Raw genomic sequence first — 19,771 nt, 5'->3', positions numbered from 1 at the left:
TTGTCTATTATTTCTTAAAGAGTTAATACCCTTAAACCCGCCTAAACTATACGATTTTTGTCAGTTTCCTACCTAAACTATCGAGTGTCCCCGAAAACCCCCTGAACTATATCCCCCTTTGTAATAAAACCCCCTCGTCGCTAATGTGGCATATTGTGTGAAATCAGTTACGCAAGAGCGCGTGAAGGGTGAAAATCAACATGAAAAGGGGCCCACCTGATAGCTTGAATAACGGCTAATGAGTCCATTTATTTAAAAATCTTATATTTTATCCCTTTTTCTTTATATTACACCATCTTCTCCATTATTTCACCTTTCTTCTCCATTTCTTCACCTTTCTTCACCATTTCTTCACCTTTCTTCATTATTTCTTCACCCTTTTTATCTCTTTCTTCATCTTAATCCATTTGAAATTCTATCTCTGTTTTTATTTTTTAGCTTTTGCATTTTATCCATCCTTCATTGTTCCCCAAATTAATTTGAAAGAAGAACACCCATTGTAGAAGAGTTATGAGGTTTAACACCTCGGAAAAAAAAAAAGACCCAAAAATTTTTCTACTACGAACTAAATCGCAGCACCTACCTATTATAATTTCGCAACAAAATTAATAGGGAATAAAGGATAATATTGAAGCAATCTTCTTTAATAATCTTCAGATTCTTCAAAGAATCGGAAGAAGATATTTCACCAGCGAAACCCTAAACACTAATGTTGTTCTGATTCACCAGCAAAACTTCACCTTTATTCCAAATTTGAAATAGCAGCGACTAGTTTTGAAGAGGAATCGATGGTAGCAGCGACTAGTTTTGAAGAGAAATCGAAGGAAGATGATCGGAGAAGAGATGTTGAAGGTCCGATGAGAGCTTTCTCTGATGAGAGTAAAAGGACATTTTTTTGACTGAGAATGACCCACTTTACTGAAGGGAACGAGTAAAAACCCACCCAATTTTTTTGACTGAGAGTAATTAAATTATTTTAGGCTAATTAAGTCGATTCTATGATTAATTAGATTAATTATCCACGTGGCAGCCACATGGCATGTTTTATAATTTATTTAGAGCGTGTATCATACGCACTAGGGCTAATGCGACGGGGCGGTTTTATTACGAAGGGGGATATAATTCAGGGGGTTTTCGGGGACACTCGATAGTTTAGGTAGGAAACTGACAAAAATCGTATAGTTTAGGCGGGTTTGAGGGTATTAACTCTTTCTTAAAGGGTATGCCAAGTCAATAGTGGAGAAGTAAATTTGCATGGAGCGGAGGGAGGGAGTATATGAAAAGAGATTTGAATAAGAATTGTCATTGTTCCAATTAATGTTGATGATTTGAATATTGCTGAAACTCCATACAGCTGATCAAGAACTATAAATAATTCGAATTATTACTATGTCTGAAACAGATAAAAAGCAAGATGAGTAAGGACTGAAATAAAGTCCGACTTTCCCAAATATACATCAAGCAACATCTTACAATTCTATAAGTAATAATTCAAACCACTATTTCTAGAAATTTTCTTTGTGGAAATTGAAGCGAGTGGATGAATTCAAGCTAAATTCTTGACACAGCCTTCTAAGTGGTTTTGTTAGAGTGGGACTTCCGCAGTAAAACACACCTGCAGTATATCATAGGTTAAAATATCACATGAGGAACTAAGAATTAGTAGCAGTTAACATATTTGTCGTATACAAAATACTGATAAGCACTTTAAGCTCTTTTCTATTAAATAATTAAAGTAAGTTGTTTATAAGAAAAAATATAAATATAAAAATATCATTATATGAAAAAGGACGAAAATGGAATGGAGTATGAAGCTTTTATTTCGTGCATGGATACAAAATATTCGGGATGAAATAGTAAATATTTGATCAAACCCGAAAGTATTTGTAAGCTAATAAAATTATAAGTTTGGGTAAGGGTGTACAAAGGAAACCGATAACCGCACCAAATTGATAATTCAAATCAAACAGGGGAAAAAAATGTAAAAATAGCACGGTCTAGCCAGTTTTCGGACTGGTCATTCAAAAATAGCCAGCGTTTACCAAGTCAATGAAAAAAAGCCACTATTTTGCTGCAACAGAGACCGGTTCAGCATAATATACTGGAGTTCGGTGCACCTGTGTATAAACTTCCAGCATATTATGCTGGAACTCCAACACATGGAAAGTTCCAGCATAATATACTGGAGATTCGAGCACTTGTGTATGAACTTCCAGCATATTATACTGGACCGGTATACTTTGCTGGAACTCCAGTATATTATGCTGGAGTTCTAGTGTACTTATGCTGGACTCCATCATATTATGCCGGAGTTCCAGCATACTTATCCTAGAACTCCAGTATAATATGCTGGAGTTCAAGTATACTTATGCTGGAACTCCAGCATAATATACTGACGTATTTTTCGGGTTTTGAACTGTGTTTTCGCTCAGAGTTATCTTTACATGAAAAGTGGCTAAATTTCGATTACTTTTGAAACTGGACTATTTTTGAACGACCACTTGAAAATCTGGCTATTTTTGAATTTCTCCCGAAAAAAATGCGACTATGGTTTAGTCTGATTTGGTTTGGTATTGGAAAAAAAAAACCCGATCATAATTAGTTTGGTTTGTTTTAACTAAAAAAAATCAAACCGAAACCAAACGAACCCGACATTATAGGTATACAAGTTTTTAAAATATTTTATACATAAAAATATGTAATTTATAAATATTTCTTTAACTTTATAAATAGTTCTCTCTTTTAATTGATTAGTTTGAGCTTGGACTTAGAATTTTTGAATGGTCCAATATGTTTTATAGCTCAAAAATATTAATAACTGAAATAAAGGCCTAACCAAAACCTAATCAATACTAATACTAACAAAAAAAAATTTAATTTAATAGTAAGAATGATAATATTGTTGGATATTTATTTTTTTAGTTTTGATTAGTTTAAACCGTTAAAATGAATAATTTATTTGTGTTGTTGTTTAATCATGTAATTAATACTTAATACTTATTAGTTACGTTGTACTTATTTTAGCATGACTTAGTATATCTAGATTATGTTCACTATCATTATGGCTTTATGCGTCGAATTTTTTAGTACAATATCACGACTCATCTAACATTATTTTGTGCTATTTTCTTAGGTAATACCTATATAGTTGTTTGTTACTTAGTGCTTTTAGATAATGTTCATTTTTATTATTAATTAGCAATATTTATTTTTATGCAATTTTATTATCTTTATTGTTGATTATTTTACTACAATGTCATGACTCATCTCATATTAGTTTGTGTTATTTTTGCTTAGGTAATACCTTATATAGTTATATCCTACTAAGACAAAAAAAATATTTTAAACACAAATTTTATGTTTTGTGTTATGAAAATATTACTGAAAAAAACAAAAAAAAAAAAACGAGATTGAAAACCCAATTTTTGTTAGTTTGGTTTGGTTTATAGATTTAAAAATTCGACACAATTTGTTTGATTTGGTAATTGAAAAATCAGAACCAACCCGACCTATGTACCCTCCTAAGTTTGAGATGACCTAATTTTGGTACTCAGCAAATAAGATATAAATTAAAAGTGCCTATAAATTAATTTGACGTTTATAGACTTAGCCCAAATGCTGTAACAATTAAATTCTTTCTAGAGACTGGAACAATATGCGTTCTTTTTCAAAATTAACAGGCCTTACCAATTCGAGAGGATGGATGGGCTGCTGCCAAACGAGAGAATACCTTTTTCCAATTTGGTCTTGCGAAATGTGTTCTTATCTGTTATAAACAAGTGTCAAAAACAAGGGTGAAATTTAAAAATAGACAGATTTGTAAGTGGTAATTGAAAAATAGCCACAATTTGTAATTGAAGTTTAACCACTTTTCATGTAAAGATAAATCAGAACAAAAACACGGTTCAAAATCCGAAAATATTCCAGCATAATATGCTGGAAAGTTCATACATAGGTGCTCCAATCTCCAGTATATTATGCTGGAACTTTTCGTGTGCTAGAGTACCGGCATAGTATGCTGGAAGCTCATACACATGTGCTCCATTCTCCAGTATATTATGTTGGAACTTTCTGTGTGCTGGAGTTCCAACATAATATGCTGGAAGTTCATACACATGTACATCAATATCCAGTATATTATGCTGGAACTTTCCGTGTTGCGGCAAAATATATAGTGGCAATTTTTCAATGACTTTGCAAACACTGATTATTTTTTAATTACGAGTCCGAAAACTGACTAGCCCGTGCTATTTTCACCAAAAATAATTAACTTGAAAACTACAATGTTTGAATGAAAAGTCATGGCTAAAGAGGATATATATATACCCGACTGTCGGAAACAACATCAACTCCATTTTTAGCATGTTGTAGTGATTGCACCATTGCAATAAGTGCAGATCGAGCATCTCCTTCTTCATATACACTTGTCAAGTAGTTGTGCATTTCTATCAATTCCTGGTCAATTGAAAATATATTACAAGGATATCAGTTGAATTTATGGAAACAACGAAAATCATGTTTTTGAAAACTCACATTATGGTCATATTCAGCAATGTCATCCATTACACCCTTGAACCAATCAAATGATCCTTGTTCTCTTGTCACCCAGTAGAAATATGCTCTGTGAGGACCTCTCTTATTACTGGACGATTCACCAATTTGCTGATTCTGCACTAGTTAAATTTAGTTAGTAGTAGCAAAATCAATCCCTTTTTTTAGTAGTATGTTCAACCCCTCCAAGTTAAAATAGGTTGGGTTATAATCTGGGTCATAATGCAACCCAAAATCAATCATGCAAAATCAACCTTTTCAACCAAGCTGGACAAATTAAATATCCATCTGTTTATTGATTTGTCTAAGTTTGACGAAACCTGTTTTTAGATTTAGCTATGTTCTCATTGCACATCTCGATTCAATATTAGCAAAATATGGTTTTGGAAGTAGGAACTTACAGATTCAGATTCATTGTTTAGAAGGTCCTTTAAAATGCTGATAAATGGTGTTGCTCCTATTCCCAAGCCAATTAGTAGAAGGATATCGTATTTCTTGTAGTTCTGAGCTGGTGCACCATAAGGTCCTTTGATACTGATTTTAGGAAATCTGCTCTTCGTCAAAATAAATATATATATATATATATATATAAGTTCCAAAATGAGAATTAGCAGTAACGACAATAGAACATGGTAGCATGCATACTCGGATTGAGACTGTTCAATATTTGAGTATGCTTTGGTTTCCATTCTAACAATACTTCCTTTCCTTGATTGTGCAGATTGAGGCTCACACGCCTGCAAACGAGAGCTTTAATATCAACAAAAGTAAAAATAGGCATATTCTGCCCTCACCATTCATCAAGGAGTTTAACTTCCATACACTCTCGCACAATCATCACTTCATTTAAAAGGTAATTGCATTTGACGAATTTTAGCTCATTAAATAGCAAATCAAAGTGATTTGGAGAACAAATTTGTTACCTTTTCAAATCTGGTTTTGAGCTCTGTAGTCCAGTCTCCCAATGTACGTATATGGACACTTAAATAGTTATCGTCTGGTGCAGAAGTGATTGAGAATGGATGCCTGTAAAAAAATTAACAAAAGTTCCTTAGCGGAAAGTGATGGCCAGATTTGTAATTGCAGTGAGAGAGTTTGTGTTTCTTCAATTACCATTCAAAGGTTGATATATCTGGACATTTAACAAAAAGGTACATTCCGCTTTTATACTTGAATCCAGGAGGTTTACTCATATATAATGCTAGTACATTCCCTGTATATGTGACAGCCTGCATATTTTTAGCACCAAATTAAAGCTGAATTCAGCAACTTCTGTAATTGGTTAAAGTTGATAATCTTTTGTTTCAAACTAAAAACCTTTATGATATTGACATGGTAGCTGTGCTCATAGACAATGAGAGTTCTTTCCGTAGCATACGCAAGTACTGGAACTGCAAGATACATCCATGTCTGCAAAACACAAGTATTTTTTCATCACTAGTTTGATTTAAAAAGCCATTATATGATTGATGTGCATTTTTCAAGTTACCACATAACTTACTGCATAGCTAGGAGATGTCAACATACCGTCTTTTTGTACCATTCTTTGGTAAGGTATATGAAGTAGCCGTGGAGGATCAAGAGGATGTAGACGAGGAAAAGCAGATGATGTGCATACCAAAACGCGTTAAAACCTGCTAAATGATGGAACGGCCAAGGCAATTTGATGACATTCCTTCTGAATGAATGTGTTGCCAATGTGAATGAGAAAAGCATGATAAGTGTCATCAGAATTCCTGTTATGCCAGGGATAGATGCCACGAGATTCAAGTAAGTCGGTTGGTGGTAGTCAAAGTTGCTTCCAAGAAGTGTCATAAATTTACTTTGTGGACACGATGTTAGTTTCACAAAATTGCAGCTCGTATGAAAGAGCGTGTGAATAAACGTCGCGATAGCAATTCCCCATGCAATTATCTTGTGGAAATTGATGTTATCATCAAAGGGAATTATCGAACCAAGAAAAGTTTCTCTGAGTTTAGTAAGAGTTTTTCTGCAAACAGGAAGGAGAATGAGAGCCATATTGAACTTAAGTGTCTCCCCTGCACCTTTAGCAATGCAAACACAATAACCCATGATCTGAAAAGCTGTTTTCCTTTTAAATTGTTGGAACTTCCATATGAAGAGTATCAAGTTTATGCACAACCATAATGTTAGGAGCCATATTCTTTTCCAGTTTTCTTGTATTTTCTCTGTGGTTTTGCATAAGAATTTGCTGACTGGAGTTCTGTATTCTTTCGGGATCATGGTTTTTGCTAGTGTTTGTGATCTCTTCAGGGTTTTTTCCCCTTCTTCTGATCCCACCATTCCTCTTAGTAGAGCTTCAAGTTGCCACATCTGTTTTCAAGTGCAAGATGAGATAATAAAGGAGTTTAAGTTCTGCATATCGATAGTGTATAGATTTTTATAGAATTATATTACGTTAAACTATCTACTTGTTGTCAATGCTTCTTTCATCTTTTCGATCTTTAGCTGAGGATCTATTGGAATCAGCCTCTCTGCCCTCCCATGATAGTAGTAAGGCTGTGTACATCCTACATTCCCCAGACCCCACTTGTGGAAATCCACTGGATTGTTGTTGTTGTTGTATATTACGTTAAACTATAACAATAGATAACTCTTCATAAAGATAGGGCAATAAACTGCTATAACCGTTTAAATTTGCGCAGATTGTGCAAAAATTGCTTATACTGTCAGTTTATATAACTTAAATACATTATAAAAATAGGAGAAAAATATCATTTTTCAGTGGCATCTTTACCTCAATATATCCCATGTGATCAGGGTCAAGCTCTTCCATAATTAGAGCTGCATATGTAGGTGCATGTTGCTTGAATTTTGACAATTTGTTTGCTGAGGCACTCATCACTAGAACCTTTTTCACAAGTATACTTAGTAGATAGACTTGCAAAATAAGAAGAAAGAAGAAAATATTTACAAGGTGCATTTTGCTCACCTCCTTTACCTCTTCCTCTGATAGTTTGCCATCACCATTCTTGTCACACCTGAAAAATTGACCATCATTAGTTCTTTAGAAACAGAGCTATTAGTTTTTTTTTCTTCCATTGAATAATTTCTTACATGTCAAAGAAAATAGAAAGCCTTGCATCAAGAGATTGAGTTGATATGTCTTCCCAAAATCCTCTCACTTCATCTATATTTATACCATTTTCTGTGTTAACCTTCCTACGCCTTGCCAATGTGTCAAATAATTCACCAGCAAATTCCTTGCTTTCTCCCATACCTATTTATGCAAAATATAGAAATGTTACTTTCTGCTCTAACTGAATGTAAGTATATATGATGGCCTGTTTCTACAGAAAGTTGATAAAAATACCAATACAGGTCCCGAATTTCTCTCTGAATAGCCTCCCGTTAACTGCATTTTGATTGAAGCGTTTCTCGACACTTCTCCAGGCATCTCCTTCCTTCCCTGTTGTTGAAAATATAATTAAGTAAAAAATTTCCTTTTAGTAATAGATTACTAACTGATGAGATTATCACACAATTCAATATGGTATCAGATTGAGCAAATAGAGGGGCCCTATGTTCAAATCTAACCGCCACCAGTATCTTAATCATTTGGCGTCCAGAATCTATTGGTCCGATTAATCTAGAGTACCAAAGTAGAAGACCTACTATGGGGGTTTTTAGCTACCAAAGAGGACTCGAACCCTGTACCTCCTAGTTATTCGCCACCGATTATCAAAACGAATTTACACATTTTAGATGAGAATAGTTACAGAATTCAATACCTGTGGTTGTTCTGTCAAGAAAGCGCAAGCTGTTGAGGCCTCTAGCAGCCCCTGATTGCATCCTCCCCATTCTTGGGACAACTCCATTTCTTCTTCTTGAAATGCTAAAATTTTTCTTGAAAGATTTTTGGTTTACAGGTTCTTGATTATCCGGAACATCACTATCTATTTCAGCATTTTCAAGAATCCATTTCACTGAATTGTCTCTAGATAAGTCCCCATTGTCAATGGGCATCATACTATGTGATTCTTGAATACTCTGTTTACAGAATTTGTATTTGGTGGATGAAAAAGAGATTTTAGAGCATAGAGGGAAAAAGAGAGGAGAGTTCGTTAAGTCAGTTGTTTGAAAATACCATAGTGTCCCCCACTAAGCAGCAGCTAAAATGAAGTCTGACTACTATCCACCCCCGCCCCTTTTAATTTACATTCATGTTCTTTTCTTTGAGTTAATTGAATCATTTTAAAACGGCCAAGGAGTAGTTGAATGATAGTTTAGTCACTAAATGACTGGATTTATACATAAGATACTGCAATTTGTCATTAACCCCTAATGTCAATACAATATCTTAATTTTAGCAAGCTAGGGACAGATCATATGATTAAATATATTTATCAATGTTCCAATGCTTGCATTCTTGGGAATCAAATTTGGTGGGTGAAATATGCATCTTTAAGACGTGTTCGAATTGTTCAATGCAAGAAGTAGTCGTTTGTGATCCCCCAATCAGCTCGTACTTGCAAGCACGTCGTCCTCCACTGCTTTTATTTATTTATGTCCTTTTGATTTTCTTTTTCTCTTTAAGCTTTTGGGTTTTGAAGTTATCATTGATGGATAAAATGATGAAAGCTTAGAACCTTTTCTAATATTTGTCGGACTCTTATGTACATAAAATAGTTGCACCTAAGTCAGTCAGTTGACTTGGATTTGGATCTAATTTGGGTCAGTCAGTCAGTTGACTTATTGCTTTCCAAAGTCCGGTCATGGGCATCTTTCTTCCAAACTTCACAAGCATTTCTCTCAGTCAAACTGTATTTACCATGAATATCCAAAATGATACTTTATTGTTTTATTTTATGTAACACTCTTTTTTTTTTAATCCGCTCGAAAAAGAATGACATCTTTCTTATAGTTAGAAATAATTTAACTTTAAACTTTTCATTTAAATTTAAAAGAATGACCTCAAGATGTCACATTGAACCAAATCATCTTCCAATCCAATTCCCAAATTGGAGTTAAAAGCCATTTCAGGGTAGATGAAAAGCTTATCAAAGCCACTCATTGTTGCATAAAAGGACACCTCAAAGCTACTCTGACACTATATTCTCGTCATTGTCTCAGAAAACTCCCAACTCTGCTTCGTAGAAGAGCTCAAACAAGTGAAACTCTTCTCAATAATAATTTAAAGAATAGGATACACTAACATAAATTACATGTAGGAGACTTTTTTTCTCTCTTTCTTTTTGCGATATGGTAACCCACATCCAAAACCCTCACTGAAGGAGCCCTTACGACTCGAACCCCCAACGCTATGATTGGAGGTGGAGGGCCCTTACGACTAAGCTATCCCTCACTCGTCCATGTAGGTGAATTCTTATGTACAGCTTTTCTTCCATATCTAATTTCTATAGTCCTAATTAATAGTAGTGAGAGGAAGTCTTGAATCTCTCAAAGAATGAGCGTCCTCTGCAATAAGCTTTACATCTCCATTTGCTTGCTTCAGTGATTTTCCATCCCAAAATGATTTCAACAACTCCTCGAAAGGAGGAGTTTTGAGCTCTTCAATGGAACCAACGCTTGGTATACTGAAATCTCTCTTTTTCGGTGTAGAGCATGATGGTTCGTCAACCTAGTACAAGTGACAAAGATTTGGAGAAAAAAATTACATTAATAATGACATTCCCTACAGAATAGACACGAGAGTTTCTGTCATATAACGCTATGTCCTTACCATGTACTCTTGTGAAAGACATTGTCCTGCATGATCTGTAATTTCAACAACCTTGTGGTAGTGCCCACTCTTCAATTCTCTCAGCTCTCCGCAACAAGGAACAATCATGGAATCAAGGTTTCCACAAGCATCACGGTCAAGTTGTAATGAATCTGCAGATCTTAATTTAGTTAGCCGGAAGATACAAAGCAGCCAGCAAAAGTCATTAATATATGTGTTAAACTTTATAGCTTACGATCAATGGAAGAGAGTAGGTTTTTGTTGGCAATATCAGTGTCTTCAAGAGTAGATGACACGCCAGAAGAAAACTGTGCACGCAATGCTTCATTGGCATTCAATCCTTCGCTACAAAAATATACAAGCTCACAGTAAATAAAAGGTGATATATTGGAACTATGAGACAAAACCCTTGAATAGCAAGTGAATCAACCAACCTAACTATTTTATCCATAAACGCAACATTTCTTTCCTCTAGATTGATCAAAGCGCATTGAGCATTCGTCCACTGTTCAGCACCCAATTTTGCCTTTTGCAAACTGCACAATATGTATTCAAGTAAGCAGAGAGGCCAAGAAAAACTTCAGCAGCCAAAGAACAAATAAGTTCTCATCAGAGGTGATATGGTATATGCTAGGAGAACATACCATGTCCGTAGCACCTCCTCCATCTCTTTCTTCCCGTTTTCCACAGAAGCAGTATCCTCAAGATAATGGCATTCAGCCTTTTCCATATAATTGGTCCATTCGGCTTTGACTGAAGTGGTTGAATCTTGCATGGTTGACATCTCTTGTTTTAGTCTGCTGGTTCGGTTGTAACCACTTTCGCGGAGGTCATTAATTGCGGTTTGAACCTAGAGCAGACCAAGTAAAATATCCATTAGCTTTCGCAGGCTAGAGTAGATAAAGTATTAAGTCAATAATTGTCATCTCGGATCCACGATGTATTCTTCTTGTCACTGTTTGAAGAATAACATTATTCCATCATTGAGTACAAGCACTAGAAACAAAATTCAAACACAAAAATTAGGCATAATATGCATCTTTTTGCCATATTTATTGGTCAGTGAAGTACAAGTACTATCGCTTTGCCTAGGTTTAGGGATAATATAAATTTTTAGCCCAAACTGTACTGATGCCTTTCTTCAGCTGGTGAAGCAAATCATGATGCACGCATTTAAATGACCAATAAATCACCATACCAATTTTTTCTTCCTAGCATTTGATCCTTCAAGGAGTTCTGCCACTTTCTGCAAGATTTGCTTCTCCTCATTGGCAGCACATTCCTGTAAAAGGAAGATATCCATATGAAACGGGGCTAAGATGCATATTGACCTTCATTAAGTGAAATAGAGATGCACATGGATGACTCCAATTACCTCAAACTTCTTTTCAAGTTCAGAAAACTTCTGATCACTGACTGTCTGTGCATCTTCCACTATATCACCCAATTGGGAGACATGCATATCTAAAGTCTTAAAGAAGTTGCCAGTAACTTCAGAAAATGACCTTGACGTTGTGATTGTCCTGCAGTGAGCCTATAAAGCATCCAAACTATATCACCGAAACTTGAGAAGGAAAAGGAGAGAGCTACAGAGAGGGGAACAAAGGGGTGAAGGGGGAAGATTTCGCAAAATAGAAACTACTGATACCTCACGTTGTTGTGCTGCAAATGCAATTAGTTTCTCCTCCTGGCTGTGAAGACTTTTTTGAAGATCATTAACCAAGGTATTAGCTTCAAAGCCAATCTCCTCAAAAAGCTACATTTCGATACGAAGAGATAAGCTGAATGTCAATACTACCTGGAATTTCTCAGAGAATTAAAAAAGAGGCATACCTCTCGGAGAGCAGATGAATGTTTAGAAAATTCAGAGTTTAAACGATCAAAAGTTGACTGAGCATTGCCATCGAGCTCCCCAGCCAAACCATCTAAAGCTTCGATACCAGACCCAAACATGATTTTCAAATTGTCTAGGCGCCCTCGAAGCTCCTCCATAGCCTAAAAAGTACACCAAAACCCATATTGATTTATCACGAGTAAGAACCTCTGAAGCATGTATGGCTAGCTAGAATACTGTTTTATACCCAACACTGGTTGAACATGCATGTGAAATGTGTTGTGACGCAAAAGAGCAGGTTCAGATTTTTAGATAAGTTCAGACAATTGGATTTAAGTCTTTTCATCTAGATTCCGCTGCATCAGAATGGATATTTTCAAACTTTTCATATGGGAAGAAAATTTTAAATGATAAAAAAAAAAAAATTAAATGCACGTACGAAATTTTTTGAGAGGAATATGAGAGAGAGAAAAAAAAAAGAGTTAAAAGAAAAGGAAGATCAACCATCCATCACTATAATTAGAGGACACATGACGACTGCTGATATATGACATGTAAATTTGGATCACACTAAGTTTTGATTGTGTTTTACAGAAGCGCTTTTGCAATTTCTCGAAAATGGTATGTAGATGATGATAATCACATCCTTGGGTCTAGGCAATATTGCAAGGCCAACCCTAAATTTAGTTAAGTCAAGGATGCTTAAAACTTCGTAGGCATGACATCATGAAAACAATGAATTCTGTAACTGTAAATAGGCATACTTTAAGTCTTGTAGCTTTTTCCAGAAACATTGTAGAGTGTCTTCTTTAAAAGGTACATGGTAAATTTTAAGTCAACTATACCTCAATCTTGCTAGATACAAAGGATTGCATGTCTTCCTCCATGTGTTTGAGTTGTTGCTCTTGTTGGGTGGCTGAGGAAGAGACACTCTTATGCAGAACTTCAAGCTGTTGAGTTAATTGGGATTGGAACTTTTGAATGAGAACTTTGTTTTCATATTCTATTTTGTCCTTGCGCTCTGAAATCGACCATTATCAGTATAGTAGGTGCAATGCAGCCTTTATTTGAGAAAGAAAGTTCATTACATCTACAAGTCTTTAAAAGCTGTTGACATACCAATCTTTGCAAACAGGTTTGAGACATCTGATGCAGCATGTTCCAGCTCAGCTCGAAGTTCAAAGGCCTGCTCAACCAGTGATTTTTCTGGTAGAAAACGTACGCTTAAATATCTCATACAATTAATCCGAAAGGTAAAATGACTCTAAAAACCCACAGACTCCATAATGTGTCTCCTTTGGTGAATTTGGTATTTCCCTTGAAGAGAAATATGACCTCATCCCAAATTGTTTATAAAAACACCAAAAATTGCATAACCCCCACCCCCCACCCCCCAAAACCCAAAACAAAATATATTCACCCCAAAGTTCAGAGGAAAAACATGCAATTTCAGAGCAATAGCAGATGGCTAATCGAAAGAGTCTGCCTTGACCATGCGCAGAGGATGCAGCTTACCAGACTTTAGAAGGTTCGTTATCAGAAATTCCTTTTCTTTTATTGTTGCAATTGCCAGCCTGTGTTTGTCTTCAAGATCAGCCAAAGTATGTTGAGTTTCCTGAAGCTTTCTCTGAAAGATACAAAATTATAGCTAACCTCCATGAGAAAGAGGTGGACAACAAATGAAAGCTTCTGATATTAGGTGGGGTCAGAACTCCATATACCTCTGTCTTGTCAAGTTTATCACTCAATTCAGTGGTCAACAACTGCTGAGAATTGTACAGTTCCTGAAGCTCCATGAGTTGCTGTTTGCAGCAGGCAAAAATGTAATGAGTTTTGAGTTCTCAATGATCAATAAGATCTAGCTGAGTTATTAATCAGTAGCATACCTTGTCTTTAGATTCTAAGTCAAGTTCCATCTTTTCTATCTTTTCAGACATTGCCTGAGAGAGGAGAAAAAACATGTTTACCATAAATAAGAAAAGATTACAGGATAATTCGACCAATCATGGGATCTATGAGCAGGGCCTAACCTTTTTCTCTGCTTCCTCTTGGAGATATCGATCTCTTGGTATGTAGATGCCATTCTTCTCTCTTGCAGCATACACCTCTGTTGCCATTACAATGGAAATTTTATGTTTCAAAACATAAATAATCTAACTAGAGTCCGAGATAGAGATTCATGTACAAAGAGAAGAAGAAAGCAGTATCACCTTGCTTCAGTCTTTCAATCTCAGAATATAAGTCCTTCATTAATGCAGATTTCATCATCTTCTGGTTAATCTAAATAACAGCAAAGAAAAGTCAAGGACAGTTGAACACAAAATCAATCAGATGGCTTTTGAGAATGCTTGATGTCCACAGAAAACTGACCTCTGGCTTATTCTTTATGTTTTTGGCACGATGAGCATAATCTAAAGTGCTCAGAGTCTCTTCCATAGAGTGAATGGAGGGTGATATTGTCGCAATTATGCATGTCTTTGTTTTCCCTCCCAATGAATCCCTCAACAATCTTGTTATTTTGCTCTCCCTGACATACCAACAAATGCTTCTCAAGGTATGAAAAAGCTACATACAATATTGTGTAATATAGATATGGATTTTTAAGCACCTATATGGGACATGACCAGAGTGCTCAACTAAAGAATTTATAACACGACCAAGTGTAAGCAAACTCTTGTTGATTTCCCCAGCTTCCCTCGCTCTGCCCTGCAAAAGAAAATCTATCATCTAGTACAGTTTACTATAATGTTTACAGAAAAAACACAATCAAAGTGGGAAAAAGAACCAAAAAGAACTTGAGAAGTATCTTCCAGGATAATTTGCCCTGAAGAAGGTAAAATTATGACATTTCTAAAACAACTTTTGCACGCTCGTTCTTTTTTTTCTTTCTTACTAACGAACTTGCTAAATGCAATGGTTAACAAAGAGAAGAAGTTTAATGTCTCACCTCTCTTGCACCAGAACGTGAAATGTTTTCAGAACCCGCAAGGTCTACAAGATTCAGTTTGCCACATTTGATCATCTCTTCCCCTTCTGGAGTATATTCCTTGATGTGAATTGTGATAGAGAATATAGAATGAGAACGACTGCTCTGTTTGTTAAGAAGAGTTTCAGCTGTACGCCTTTTAGCAGAACCTTTCTCCAAGACATTATAGATTTCATTTGCAGAGCATACTATCTCCTCTTCCAGGCCTCTAACAAAAACTCCACCCTTACCATCTTCCATCAGAGCTAATGGTTTCTTGGATTTGTCATCTGTAAACTTATTACATTCCTCTGGAGCTAAAAGATCGGTTATCTCCTCGTTATACAGCTCCAAGAATGTTACTTTCACGCTATATTCAGCACTTTGAGCTTCCAATATGTCAAAGATTTGCTTTATAGCTCGTGGGATAACACCTGCATCACTTGGAAATTCCCCATTCTAAACGGGGTGAACTGTAATGAATTAATATGAAGAAGAAATTAGCATAACAAATGCATTTCTAACAGCTACCAACCTTCTTTCTTCCCCCTCCCTCCATTGTATAAGTTTTCCCTGTTCCTGTCTGCCCATAAGCGAAAACTGTGCAGTTATAGCCCTCTAGAACTTCAAAGACAATAGGACAGATTGCAGAATCATACAAGTCCTTCTGTTTGGACATAGGACCAAAGACCTGGATAGCATTAACCAACACAATGTTAGTGTCATCTCAAAAATCACCAGATATCTTGATGCACAACCTTTTTTATTCTTCTTTGCAACAACAACAACAACACAACTATGCCTCAATCCCAAACAAGTTGGTGTCAACTATATGAATCCTTACTGACCACGTCACTAAAGTCATCTCATGCCAATATTATGCAAATACAAATATAAAGTATTAGAAGTCCTATATATTTTCAAAAAGTATAAATCTTTATTTTTTCCAGCAGTACCAGAAAAATTAATTTGTGCCGGAACACAAGAAGCATGGGCATTCAGTCTAAATCAATCAAGCAGGCAAATACACCTCTAGCATCACACTAGTAGGAGCCGGTTATTATATGAATTCCTTGTATCATTCTGCTCTAAACAGGTAATGTGTCCGAATTATTACTTGAAATTACCGTTTTAACTATACACTCTATACTTTTCTTTTCTTTTCTTTTTCTTGTTTTCGTTTGGCCAATGTTCATTTGTCCTGTATCTAGATTTCAGTACCAATGCTATCAAGATAAGGATAAATCAAATAAAAGATATTCAAAACCTTATCAAAGACAAATGTTTTGTCAATCTGCTTATTAGCAATGTTTTGCATAGCAGAAATTTCTCTTCTTCCCTCATTGCAGGAAATCACCGCTGGTGTATTCAATCTCATCTCATCCTCACTCAACGGCCTGCATATTTCATAACAATTCCATCAAATACAATCAATTCAATTCAGAGGTTACACTAAAGCTCCAAAATGCTCTGATTTTACTAACCTGCAACGCACAATAACCTGCACATTGACGCCTTTATCTTTGTCATGATGCTTTCCACTCATATTTCCTTCCACCGATCGCAGATCTCTAGCCGCCTTATCGCTCGACCGCGGTGTCTGCGACGGTGACCGCGTGACATAGCCACCTCCTCCTCTTCTCTGTTGCTGCTGAGATTGCGACGACTCCATTTCTAGAATGATCTTCTAATTATATCCTCCAATCTCACAACCGTTTCTACCGATTCTCTGATTCAACTCAGCTCGTTTAGAAATCTAAGAACAAAAACCTGATGTAGCAATATAGAAGCTTCCAGAAACACAATGTCACTCGATTGCGCTGAAACAGTATAAAGGAGAGGTGAAAATGTAGATTTTTACGTCAGATGTGAGAGGTAAATGCAAACGAAAATTCACCGTTAAATCGAAAATGATTGATCAAATGCTTGAGAATTGAGATTTCATCATTCAAATAACAAAATCATGAAAAAAATCGAAAAAAGAAGAAATACATTGATTGAAGTATATGCATTTATATTTGTACGATACAGACAAACGACTAAGAAAATGTGCAGACTTACCGACGATGAAATCGCCGGGCGGCCGTTGAGAGATTCAACACAATGTGAGAACAACGGCGATGTTTTAGAGAGAAGATTTTGGAGAGAGAATGTAGTGATTTTGATTTGAAAAGAAATAGACTGTGATAAATTGGTGATTTTTTTCTTTTATGGTTATAAAAAAAATAGTATTAGAAGGAATTGAGAAGAGCAGCTGTTTGCATATGCGCGTGACGTGAGATAAAGTTGAAGAGAAAGCTCAGATTTTGTGGCTGTTACGGGGCATTTGAAATAGATTTTTGACCGTTGTAACATAAAAACAAAAAGAATAAAGTTTTAAATATAATTGAAGGATCTGGTCATGAGAGAGGGCACACTTTTGCTAATTATTACGAGAAATGCCACAGAGTTTGATTGCTATGATAATTGATAAGTAAGGTGGGCTTAGGGCTTAGGCTTTTCGAATGTATATTTCTGTTCCATTTCAATTACTTACTGTAGTAACTGTTTTCTAATTCTCTTGGTTATTAGGTATATCTGTTGAAAAATTAAAGAGTTCGTTCATAAATAAATAAATAATACTTACTCAAAAATTAATGCAAGAAAGCAGATACTGACATTTGGAAAATTCTTAACCGAGAGGCGAGAAATTACCTCGTTTTTCAACTAAAAAATGAAAATGATAAATAACGACAAAGAAGGTGAGAATGCTAAAATGGTGTTTATTTATTTGTGAATGCTTATATGGTAAATACTTACTCACACCGGGTGCTTACACCAAACTATATTAACTCACCATGGTTAATTAATTTAATTGGATGAGAATGCATATAATTTACCATGGTAAAATTATTGAGGTCCATATGAAAAACACATGTCATGTATCTATTGGTTTGGTGTACACCCGATGCGAGTAAGTTTTTATCATGCTTAAATGGTGTTTATTTATTTGTGTATTAACTATGTGAAAATTAGTTACTCCTACTAGTTTACTTGATTAATTACTGATTTGAGGACGACGTGAAGCCTCTCCATAAAAAACTACATTCATATGATGTTTATACAAATTATACTTGTATGGGTCAAAATTAGACCAAAGAAATTCGGCACGCGAAGACATAAGGACAAGGTCGGACCGTCATCAATAAAGCCAAGGTCGGACAGGCCAAGGTCGGACCGTCGTCAATAAAGCTGAGGTCGGACAGGCCAAGGTCGGACCGTTATCAATAATGCCAAGGTCGAACAGGCCAAGGTCCGACCGTCATCAACAAGGCTGAGGTCGGACAGGCCAAGGTCGGATAGGCCAAGGTCGGACAGGCCGAGGTTGTGATGAAACAACTAGTCTGCTTTGGGATCCTCAAAAGGAATATTCTACTGAATATTCCCTCTAATTGTACCTTTTTGTAGGATTTTCTATGCATACCCCCTTATAAATAGGAGGGGAGGACTTCCAAAAAGGGGGCTCTCTCTCTGTCTCCCTCTCCCTCTTTCTAAAAAATATGTAAACACACCTCTCTAAAGAATTGAGAGGATCAGTGATCCCATACCTTCATCGGATCCAAAAAGGGTCATAAGGTTCTTGTGTTTGTCTACCATTGATCTTTATAAAATGAAAGAAGATCCGTCTCACTGAAGATCGGGTGAATCTTTTTCTTTATTCATATTTTTGTTACTTAATGCATCTTTACTTATGCCATTAAATCCGATCTTAATCGCTGTCAACATTTATACTCGGCTATATTTTTTTCTACTCATATTATTTGTCTCGGATCTAGAGTTAATTATCTTTAACTAGGATTTACCCCTTCATCTTTATTGATTGATTTGCTTAAAAAGAGTTTAATATCTTTTGAGTCAAACAATTTGGCGCTGTCTGTGGAGATTTTCTAGTTAAAATTTTAGTTTGCTTTAGATGTAAAATTCAATTCCAACTATGGAGCGTCTTCGGGGAAGCCAAACGAATTTAATACACCAACTTAAGTTACTGTTGAATCTAGTCTCTGCAGGTATGAAACGTTGCTACCTGCTATTGGAAGACTACATCATTTTTTAGACTTGAAGGCTTATTGTTAAGCCTTATAAGTATAAGGAACGTTTTCACTTCCATTTAGTCTTTCGTAGTGCTACAGACGCAAGTCGCCATTTGGTAGACGATCAAGCTTATTCCTTAACTATGAGTCTATGAGAATAATACTTCATTTGAAAATTAGAACCTCAGATTCTGATGGTATGTGAAACTTAAGCACCTCTGAACATTGAAAAAAGTGGAGGATGAGTGATGTTCCTGCTTACTCTCTGTTAAAAAAAAAAATTCAAACAACTTACAACCGCCCTTTTCATTGTTAGTCCTTTCACCAAAATGTTATGTCTAAACAAGTTGATGACTACGTAAAAGGAAATTTCACCGTACGACAACAAGAATAAATACTATATGGTGTTGTGGGAAAAAGGGCCGTACTTATTGGGGATGGGTTGTTAACAAAGTGACGTACCTACCTTACCTTGATAAGAATGGCTGAGCTTTGAACTTTGATATTATTATTATTATATAGAAAAGGGATTTGGGGTGTACGAACAGGGGTATACGAACAGGGGTATTTTAGCAATTATAGTTATGTGCCCTGAATGTTTTGGTATCTTGCTCTTCATTTGCAGCCCTTTGATGCACTTTCCTTTG

General features: G+C 35.8%; 2 protein-coding genes across 3 annotated transcripts; both read right to left on the bottom strand.

The window, feature by feature from the left end:
* LOC109227072 (putative respiratory burst oxidase homolog protein H) lies at positions 1,356-8,756 on the bottom strand. 2 transcript variants are annotated; one of them, XM_019392073.1, is made up of 15 exons: positions 8,304-8,756; positions 7,886-7,981; positions 7,630-7,792; positions 7,505-7,553; positions 7,310-7,423; positions 6,079-6,885; positions 5,869-5,961; positions 5,665-5,780; positions 5,475-5,577; positions 5,197-5,288; positions 4,953-5,085; positions 4,534-4,668; positions 4,327-4,455; positions 3,688-3,766; positions 1,356-1,615 (listed from the first exon to the last, which is right to left on the bottom strand). In XM_019392073.1, the coding sequence occupies exons 1-15, from the start codon at positions 8,539-8,541 to the stop codon at positions 1,506-1,508; spliced, it is 2,457 nt and encodes an 818-aa protein (XP_019247618.1). In that variant the 5' UTR covers positions 8,542-8,756; the 3' UTR covers positions 1,356-1,505. The 2 variants fall into 2 exon arrangements, with proteins under 2 accessions (XP_019247618.1, XP_019247617.1); XM_019392072.1 differs by having other exon boundaries at positions 4,953-5,100; positions 8,304-8,755.
* LOC109227071 (kinesin-like protein KIN-5D) lies at positions 9,534-17,340 on the bottom strand. Its single transcript, XM_019392070.1, has 23 exons — positions 17,116-17,340; positions 16,539-16,874; positions 16,322-16,451; positions 15,590-15,745; positions 15,037-15,513; positions 14,698-14,795; positions 14,460-14,616; positions 14,300-14,369; positions 14,120-14,196; positions 13,976-14,029; positions 13,811-13,891; positions 13,605-13,716; positions 13,209-13,295; positions 12,935-13,110; positions 12,089-12,250; positions 11,904-12,011; positions 11,631-11,789; positions 11,454-11,537; positions 10,900-11,105; positions 10,690-10,791; positions 10,491-10,600; positions 10,256-10,407; positions 9,534-10,153 (listed from the first exon to the last, which is right to left on the bottom strand). Exons 2-23 carry the CDS (start codon positions 16,724-16,726, stop codon positions 9,938-9,940), a joined length of 3,162 nt encoding a protein of 1,053 aa, XP_019247615.1. The 5' UTR covers positions 16,727-16,874; positions 17,116-17,340; the 3' UTR covers positions 9,534-9,937.

The sequence above is a fragment of the Nicotiana attenuata genome, chromosome 6, assembly GCF_001879085.1.
Source record: "Nicotiana attenuata strain UT chromosome 6, NIATTr2, whole genome shotgun sequence".
Classification (NCBI taxonomy): Eukaryota; Viridiplantae; Streptophyta; class Magnoliopsida; order Solanales; family Solanaceae; genus Nicotiana; species Nicotiana attenuata.
The sequence above is the reverse complement of the archived record's forward strand: the minus strand, read 5'-3'. Positions and strand labels throughout refer to the sequence as shown.